The following is a 10,464-nucleotide window of genomic DNA, read 5'->3' on the forward strand; positions in this document are numbered from 1 at the left end:
TAAATAGACACACACACACACACACGGAAATGATACCCTACACACCTTTGGTGTGTACTTCCCTGGGCTCCGTTGAGTTGGCGCCCCACATGGCTCCTATTTTTTTTTTCAATTGTCAATTAACAAAATCAGGAAAGTAAATCTCTTCTTCTCGAAAAAAAGCGATGGCTCATATTTTTTTTCAATTGTCGATACACAAAATCTTGAAAACTAATATCTTCTTATTAGTGTTTGCAAAAAAAAATTCTCATAATCAAGGAAGATAGTGCCCCCTCTCCATTGTTTGCTCAGATTATTGGTCGCTCTATGACAATTCCAGGGTCAACTGCTACGCTTTCTAAGAATGCTTAGAGATAAAGGGAAGAAGCTTTTATTGTTGACAAAATCTCCGTATTACTTTGTGGACGGAGGAATGCGGTTAATGTTGGAGGTAATTGTTATATCAGTAGACAGCAGGATTCCGATAAAGTAGAAGCAATCAATTCACTTCTTGATTTTCACTTTTCTAATGTTTAATAATAGATGCAGTAATGGTGAAAGAACTAGTTTTAATTTTTTTTTTATCTTGTTGAAAGTTTTGATGGGGGGTATTTTGGTGCATTATAAACAATCAGACTTTATTCATTCTCGCTCCATAATATTTTCTGTTTGATTTCGTGCTTTTACTTGTCTGAACCTTTTGACAAATGAATTTGATAACCCATTGAAATTTTGGCTCTATGACCATTTAGATGATCTTCAATGGCCTAACACCGAACAAGTAAATGAATACTAAATTTTTTCCACAGAAGGGGATATTTTTTTCCCTTTTTTTACATTTCTTTTGTAATCATTTTTTTCAAGTGTCCATCCGTTCCCTGCATGCAAAGTGTTCTTTGTGTGGGAGACTAAGTGTTAGTTCATCCTATGTTTCGACTAGTTGTCCGAGGTTGTCGCTAGAAATAAGTCTTCCTGATTACTTTCTGTCATCTCAAGTTTTTTGGTTAATAAATTATAAGTAAAACTTATAAGAGGATGAGTTTGAAGAATCCTTTTAAAAAAATTTGAGGCTGCACACTCTTATCTTTTCAGCATGAGAAAAGTGATTTTTATTCATCAAACAATCTGAGTTTCTTGATGCTCATGGTGGCTTGGAGAACTCTTATATTTTTGTTGATTCTCTTGCCATTGTTTTTCTTTCTTTTTGTTTTTGTCTAATTTTATTTTAGTTTTGATGCATAATTACTTTACCAGACCCACCGTTTCTATTCTGTTTGTTATTTTTGTTTTCCCTATTTTTTGGGTATCCATCGTGTATTACCCTTTTTGTTTTACCAATCATTCCAATCCTATAATTGTTGCAGTAAGTCGCATCTCATCCAAATGGCATAATAAACAGAGCTATCCTTTTTCTTTTCACCCTTAAGTATAAATCCGCCCTTCTGTTTATATTTAGGAATCAACTTATCCCATGTCTTTTTTCCCGCACTGTAGATTAAGACAATTTATAAGAAACATATATGATCTTTTTATTTTTCTTGGGCACCAATCTGTATGTTCAACTGATCCTATCAAACTTGTAGGCATGCCTATAATATTTGGACTAACTAATTGAAACAAACTTAGATTATGGATTGCTGCTTATCTCAATGAGAAGCAATTTTACGATAATATGTTGGAGAGGTGTGTCTACATCGTCTCTGCTGTTCAATAGATGAAGCTTTCAAGCATAAGACCAGAATTTTTTTATGTGATTGACAATTTTTCAGAACTTTGTACAGAATGGATATCTCACCGTCATTGTGTAAAGAGCATTATTTCATTTTCACTACCAAGCTAGGTTTATCTACTTTTCATATTTGGGAGCATTGTTCTTAGCTACAAACATTTAATTTTGTTTACCACCTATTTCGTTTGTCATCTATGTATAGAAATAAAAATGCTAGAAAAATGTAATTGGTGTCTTTTGTTCCTGAAAAACTAGGACTCATTGCGGCACCAGGACTCTTGGAGGGAACTATTTGACGTAGTGATTGCTAAAGCCAATAAACCAGAGTTCTACACATCAACATCCATTTCGGTCCTCTTCTCGACCCCTTCAGCACTTCTATAATTCATCATATACTTTTATTACTGAAAAAACCAAGTCTAATGGTGTTACATGTTAAGCCATTCCATTGAACTATTTCATGTTGAAACCATATTAACATCAGTGTAAAACTGACTGGTGAAAACATTTTTTTGGTTTCCCACATATACCTGTAGATATTAGCAGTAAGAAATTAGGAAAATCATTTGCTATTTTGCTTAGATGCTGCCGTGGTTCTAAAACTTGTTAATTAAACTTTTCCCCAGCCATTTGTATTGGAATTTGGCCAAAGCACTTCAGAAAGAGCCACTGGAACACCGATGAAGAAGTTACTGGAAACCATCGGATTATGCAAATTATGACAGCAATTTCAAAGCATGGAAAGCAGCCAGAGATATTTCAACTAAACATGACAACTGTTCTCATCCCAAACGCAAAGACGATCTTCTTCTCGACCCACACAATCGCCATATAGCTCATATTTCTTGCAAGTCTTCAAAGGTTCGACCAGACAACAATGCGAAAAGGATTCTTCCCACGAGGATTGTTGTTCTGAAGCCCAATCTTGGGAAGTTTCAGAATGGGGGTGCACATCTTTCGCCACTTGATCACTTGCATGATTGTCCCCCACATCTCAGGAAAATGATCGGATATTCAAGTTTTAACTGCACCAAGACAGTAACATTTGATAGGAAAGATTCATCTTATAATATGGGATTCACAAAGCTCATGTCAAATGAAGCTAGAGAAAAATCCAGGGAAATTACAAGACGAATGAAAGATGCTTGTGATGGTCCGATGGATTTGATGTCTTCTGGCTTCAGAGGATATGCAGGAGATGAGAGTTCATATGATTGTTTTGAAAGTGAATCTAATAGTGTGATTCAGAGATGTTTAAGATGTCGTCTAGAAATTCTTTTGATAGCAAGTGTGGGTAGTACCCATCTTATAATTCTGTTGAGTCCCATTTCAATATAGAGACAAAAAAAAAACTATCTGACAGGTGGAATGTCATCTACATCTATTATCAGCTACTTATCAATCATTTGTTTTTTTTATTAGAATTGATATTCACTTTTCTTCTACAAGTCAATAATATGAAACATAAAGCTTAAAGATTTTTGATATAAATAGTATTTGGATTTTGTTCAACATTTACAGAAGGTAATGAAGAGCTTGTTTAGTCGATTCATTCATCTTCCTTTAATGGTTATTACATATACATGTAAACATATAAAGAAATATATACGAAATATCATGTCATGTTATAACTATATAAACTTTGCTTGATCAGACATTATGCAAGACCATAATAACTATATAAATGCAATACAATATATGTCATCCAACTGAACCAGACCAAGAATAAGTTAAAACTAATCTGGAAAAAAAGTTTGTTTAAGTAGTCATTAGACATCTATCAATATATAAATAACATAACCATAGTTGAAAGAAAATAAAACTACAATTAGATTAAGAAAGCTTATCACATAAAATTTTTTGTGAAGAAAATCATGAATAAATTTATTACAGCTTTGTGTATCCATCACACAACATCCTTATTAACTAAAACTGTTAAAAAATAACCAAACAACCAAAACTAATCAATAGAATAGAAAAACAATTCTGAAAATCAAATAACTAAACAAAGGCCAAATAGTAAAGAACTTATCCATCTCATCGTTGGAATTGAATGAAAAAAATGCACAAAAAATAACTAGTCATCTACAACATGACACATAAATGAATTTATTCATCCAAATGTATTCCAGTTTTCCACATGTTGTAAGAACCTGCAATAATAAAGACAATTATAAATGTCAATCTTTTAATGTGAAACTTTTGTTTAAAAAAGATGAAGCATTTCAAGTACCAGTCATTGATGCAAAATCTTCTTTATTTGTGTTGTCATCATTGTTATGATGATCATCTACAGTTGATCTGGTAAATAATAAATAGTCATATTTACAAAAAAATTAATGATATTATTGGTTTGTAAAAATATTATAAAACAAACACAAAATTAATCAACATATACCTGTCATGCAAATTTGGACAGTTGCGCTTGTCATGTGACACACCTCGATGCCCGCATCCACGACATAGCCTGGTCTTTGAGGTTGACTTCTCTTTTGATGATTTCAACCTCTTCCCACATCTTTTTGTTCTTACTTCAGAAGAATCGGTAATACAAGAGACCCCATCCATGATATTCTTCTTTTGACTTCCATTGTTGAATGTTCTACTAATGTTAACTTCTTTAATTTTTTTAAAAATATAATCTAATTGTTCATCGAAGAATTTTGTTCCTTCATCAGTCAATGATGCATCATCAATTACTACAGAAGCTTTATAGGATAACCTCGAGTGTCTTGACATCAAACACATTTTTGGATCGTCGATGACATTTTGCTCAGCCATAGCATATATTGCTCCAACCTTTGCATCTCGTGTCCACCGTTTGAGTATATACTTATCAGGCAATTGAAACACTTGGTTGATACGAAAAAAAGCTAACATATGTCTGCACGGTATGCCCTCAAACTCAAATTTCATACAACTACATGATATATAATCCAACTATTTATTATGTGTGAGCTTCCTTGATTTGGAGGTAGAACAAGTTTGAAAATTCATCACATTGTAAACCACTAATTCAACTCCTACAGATACTTGTTGCACGTAATAACCATGACTCTCACACATTTCACTTTGAAACTCCACATATTTTTTTTTCGTATACACCTTAACCATTTGAGCTTCCATTGGCCAGTTTGTCTTGATCTTCGGATGCTCATTCATATCAATATGGTCAGCAACTAACTCATTGTGCCTTTGGTGCCGGAGAGCCCTATTGAAACGGGTGATAAAATCCATCAATGAATTCTTATTAGAGACATACCTCTTGAAAAATGCATGTGAACTTTCAGATATCTGACTACTTGACATTCCAACACAAAATATATGGTTAAAATATATTGGCACCCACTTCTGTCGCAATTCATACATAACTGACAACCAATCATTTTGCTCCAAGTTAGCACACTTGATAACATCTTCCCACGACTTCTCAAATTCATCAGGTGTTGTGGAATTTTGAATGACATTCTTTATGTTTCGATAGTAGTCACGAAAAGTCATAGGGTTTAATTTATCTGGGAATTTGTTCAATATGAGCCACAAACAATATCGATGCATTGTTTTAGGGAAAACTTGTGCAATGGCTTTCGCCATAGCAGGATCTTGGTCAGTAATTATCACATTTGGTGCACTTTTAGGCATTGCTTCTATGAACTTGTTAAACAACCAAACAAAAGACTGAGTTTTCTCGTCAGTTAAAAAACCGCAACCAAACACAATTGTTTGATGATGATGATTAACTCCTAAAAATGGTGCGAAAATCATACCATATTTATTAGTGTTATACATCGTATCAAACACCACAACATCACCAAATACACTGTTTGCCCTCCTTGACACAGGATCTGCCCAAAAACACATGCTAAATATTTTATCTGAATAAGTCTCATAATCAAAGAAAAAAGAGGAATTCTTGTCTTTCTCAGATGCAAAGAACTCAATCAGTGTTTCGGCATCGATACCCTTTTGTTCGTCTCTTAGCTTTTTCTCAAAGTTTCTAATATCTCTTTCAGTGCAACCTACATGCTCGAGCCCTCCATACTCTATTTCCAATAATCGCATTTGTTGACAAGTTGGCACATTGGCTTCTGAAAACTGTTGAATCAATGCTTTCTTTGATGCCGAAACATTACGATGTGAGCGTAGTAAATGCACCTTCGAAGGAGTCGAAAGTGGATGATTATTACTTTCCATGAATGTACTCACAATCCAATTAGGACCAGTTTGTTTCTTGACAATTGAAATCTTCGACTTACATCTAGTTCTAACTTCGCCGCGAGCTCTTTCATTTTTCGGTTGATCACCTTTTTCTTGTTTATTCGACCGTATTTCGTCTGTATGCCCTTCTTTAAAGCATACAAATTTCTTCCAAACAACTTCATTTGTTATCTTATCTTTATTGATATTGCTTATTCTTGCGCTAAATCCTGCTTCTCGTGCGTATTGGTTATAGAACGAAAATGCATCCTCTAATGATACAAATTCCATCCCAATTTTTGGCTTTCGATCGTCTCCAACTAGGGGAATGAATTGCTGATCATCACCGGTATTTACTTCCATTACTGAGAAATATGAAACTTTAGAACAATTTGATGAACATTTTATTGTAGTTATTCAAAAAAAATTGTTGTATTGCTTTAATCTCAATCGTCGAGTTTAAATTAAGATATAAGTAAATAAATTTGTGCAATCAAATACATAAATACACTCTAAAAAACAATGAAAGTATATTACCATTGAAAACAAAAAAAAAAATAGAAAACAAAACATCCCAAAAACCACCCAATTATTAAATGTGGGTAAATGATCTTTTGATTGCCTCATATAACAACAATTAATTTTTAAATTCTTATTTGCATTAAGAAAATTCATAACAATGAAAAAGGTGGAAAAAAACAAGAAAATAGAAAAGCATCAAATTGTGTTATAACTCATACTTACTGTTTTTTATGATAAAAGAAGACAAAAAATAATAAAAATTCGAGAGAAAGTGTTCCACCAATCAGTCATGTTTTGTTCTAATTTAATATAACTTATCTTGAGTAGAGAACTATATGGAGGAACAAAAAACGCTAATAAAACCAGAGTGATTATCCCACTTCATAACTCTTGAAAACAAAATATATTTTAGACACAGCATGAATATAACCAATATTCATCTCAATCTCATTCACTAAATTCACGCATCATCGGGACCCTGAGAGTGAAAATTTTGGGTTTTTTTTATTTAAGCTTTTCTTCGTGCGCAACAGGATAAAGGAGAAACTGTTCAACTTCGTCGTCCTCCTACTTTATACATGAAAGCTATGTTTTGCCCTAATTAATTCAATAAAAAGAAATCTGTTCAACAAATAAACAAAAAGAGAGGTAAGCGGTGCATACCTTGGAACGGCGGAGTTCGGGTGGCGGAGTGGTGGATGAGTTTCGATCCTAAGGCGGAGATTGGGCGGTGACCCTGGAATTGTTACAGAGCGGCCAATAATCTGAGCAAACAATGGAGAGGGGGCACTATCTTCCTTGATTATGAGAATTTTTTTTTGCAAACACTAATAAGAAGATATTAGTTTTCAAGATTTTGTGTATTAACAATTGAAAAAAATAGGAGCCATCGCTTTTTTTTGAGAAGAAGAGATTTATTTTCCTGATTTTGTTAATTGACAATTGAAAAAAAAAAGGAGCCATGTGGGCGCCAACTCAGCGGAGCCCAGGGAAGTACACACCTATAAACTATGAAATAATCACATCATGTTATTATNAATGAAATAATCATATCACGTTATTATAATGAGGTGTCATAGACTCTTTTTATACAATAACATGATATTATATATATTAAATATATGTTAGACATAACTTAATTGTGGCGATGGGCAATGAGATTTAAAATCAGCAGATCTTTAGGCAATATAAAGAAGTAGTCTTCAGCTAACGAAAACCAGAAGCAGAACTTAAAGTTCTAAGATAACCAGAAGCAGAACTTAGAATTCTAGAAAAACAGAAGCAGAATTCAGTCCAAACCGAAGTAACTTAACGTCTTTCGCATAAACAGAACTAGCCTTGAATGTTACCGTTACTTTATCAAGTACTAGCATTAATCGCACCATCAATGCTGTATGAAGCTATTTATTACGTCTTACCAATTTTGGTATAAAACAAGACTGATTGTTTAGAAGCTTTTCTGCAGGACCTATTTAAGGTATTAAAGTTGAATATATCAGAAGTCAAAGAAGCCATTTTGTTTATAGACGTTGGGATCAAAGACTTCTATAAATATACAAGAACAACGTTGATAAAGGTTGGTGAACAATACTGATTAGGGATGACAATTTCCTCCGAACCCGTTGGAGAATCCGATACCCGACCCGAATAGAAGAGGGTATGGAGGGATTTTTAGACCCGATTAAATAATTGGGTAATCGGGTATGTGGATTTTCGGTTTCGGGTATGGAGGCGGGTTTGATAAAATCCGACCCACACCCGACCCGAATACCCGTTTAAATTAATATATATATATAAATAAATAAATATATATATATATATAAATATATATGTATGTATGTATGTATATAGTAATTATATTTATTTATATTAAAGATTCATCAATCAATCCACCGATTTTCGAAGTTTTCAATACATATGATCATAAATTTGAAAATTAAAGAACACGATGCTTTGTATATTAAAAGAGAAGAAAATATAAAAACTTCATTATATATATATATATATATATATATATTTATTTATATATATGTATATGTATATATATGTATATGTATATATATACTTATTATAAAGCGTGAATAATTTTTCTTATTGTTCATTTAAATAATTTTTTAAATATTCATAACTTCATTGTAACAATTTAAATTTGGAAAAATTCAATTGTATATGATAATTGGGTATTTGGGTAGGGTATGAGTATCCGATAGTCCGATGGGTATGTGGATGGGGATGAAATTCAATACCCGATGGGTATGAGGATGAATTTAATAAATGGGTATGAGGATGGATGTATGAAATCCGACCCATACCCTACCCATTGCCATCCCTAGTCCAAATCCATCAAACCAGGAAGAAATCCGTCTAAACCCTTTTATCTGGAGAAAATCACATCCTCCATCCTTGGTTATCGAAAATTCAGCAGCTCTTTTAAGGACAAGAAGACAAATGCTTAATGAATATATGCATGCTGCTTTTATTTCTCAGGTTGAACCAAAGAAGATTGAAGAAGCTCTTCTGGATCCTAGTTGGATTGAAGCAATGCAAGAAGAGCTGAATCAATTTAAAAGAAATGAAGTATGGTTTCTTGTATCTAGACCAACTCATCAAGCAGTCTTTGGAACTCGGTGGGTATTCAGAAACAAGTTGAATGAAGAAGGAAATGTAGTTAGAAACAAAACAAGACTGGTGGCTCAGGGTTTCAGGCAAGAAGAAGGAATAGACTATGATGAGACCTTTGCACCAGTAGCAAGGCTTGAAGCCATCAGAATATTCTTAACCTTTGCTGCTTTCAAAAATTTTAAAGTTTATCAGATGGATGTGAAGAGTGCCTTCCTAAATGGTTTACTGCAAGAAGAAGTTTACGTCGAACAACCTCCAGGTTTCATCGATCATTTCTGAAACAGGCACCTAGAGCATGGTATGACACTCTATCACAGTTTCTTGTTAATCAGGATTTCACCATTGGCACAGTAGATAAGACTTTATTCACGTTTGTTAAGAACAAGCACATTTTGTTAGTACAAATTTATGTTGATGACATTATCTTTGGGTCAACTAACCCCAAACTATGTGAAAAGTTTGCTAAGATGATGCAGGATTAATTTGAGATGAGTTTGATGGGAGAATTAACATTCTTCCTAGGACTGCAAGTCAAGTAACTGGAAACAGGAATCTTCATAAATCAGGCTAAGTATACAAAGGAACTACTGAAAAAGTTTGGGATGGAAGCATGCTCTGCTGCTTCCACTCCAAGGAGCTCATCTACTAAACTTGACAAAGATGAAAATGAAAATTCAGTAGAGATAACTCAGTATCGTGGTCTTATTGGCTCATTGTTATATCTCACAGCCAGCAGGCCTGATATCATGTTTGCTGTTTGTATTTGCGCAAGATTTCAGACTAACCCTAAGCAATCTCATTTTATTGCTGCTAAGCGTATTCTAAAATACTTGAAGGGTACTCAGAATGTCGGCCTATGGTATCCCAAGGACTCATCATTCAATCTTATTGGATATTCAGATGCTGACTATGCGGGATGCAAACTGGATAGGAAAAGCACTAGTGGTTTTTGTCAATTTCTTGGTGACAGGTTGATCTCCTGGTTCAGTAAAAAGCTGACTTCCATAGCCACGTCTACTGCAGAAGCATAGTATCTTGCTGCTGGAAGTTGCTGCTCTCAAATACTGTGGATACAGCAACAACTCAAAGATTATGGAGTTCAAGCCTCTGAATCACCCATCCTCTGAGTGCCATTGCAATCACGTAAAATCCAGTACTTCATTCCAGAACGATGCACATAGATATCAGACATCATTTTATCAGAGATCATGTACAGAAGAAGGATAGTCGTCTGGAATACGTTCCGACTGATCAACAAGCAGCAGATATCTTTACAAAACATCTGCCTGAGAATAAGTTTTCTTACTTTCGAAATGTACTTAGTTTAATTGATTTAACTTAATTGTTGTTTGTCAAAAATTTAACAGTAGAATGTTTGCAGAAGAATAAGAAGACAAAATTACATCAGCTAAAAT

At 33.9% G+C, this 10,464-nt stretch overlaps 1 protein-coding gene across 1 annotated transcript; it reads right to left on the reverse strand.

Annotated features, from left to right (window-relative positions):
• Nucleotides 1-3,618: 3,618 nt before the first annotated feature.
• On the reverse strand, nucleotides 3,619-6,694 carry LOC140957621 (protein FAR1-RELATED SEQUENCE 5-like). The gene is made up of 3 exons (XM_073414954.1): nucleotides 4,107-6,694; nucleotides 3,942-4,009; nucleotides 3,619-3,861 (listed from the first exon to the last, which is right to left on the reverse strand). Exon 1 carries the CDS (start codon nucleotides 6,266-6,268, stop codon nucleotides 4,649-4,651), a length of 1,620 nt encoding a protein of 539 aa, XP_073271055.1. The 5' UTR covers nucleotides 6,269-6,694; the 3' UTR covers nucleotides 3,619-3,861; nucleotides 3,942-4,009; nucleotides 4,107-4,648.
• Nucleotides 6,695-10,464: the final 3,770 nt, after the last annotated feature.

This window comes from Primulina huaijiensis, chromosome 14 (assembly GCF_012295235.1).
Source record: "Primulina huaijiensis isolate GDHJ02 chromosome 14, ASM1229523v2, whole genome shotgun sequence".
Lineage (NCBI taxonomy): Eukaryota > Viridiplantae > Streptophyta > Magnoliopsida > Lamiales > Gesneriaceae > Primulina > Primulina huaijiensis.

Excerpts from the sequence above, each read along its gene's own strand:
- LOC140957621 (XM_073414954.1), bottom strand. The coding sequence starts at position 6,268 with ATGGAAGTAAATACCGGTGATGATCAGCAATTCATTCCCCTAGTTGGA.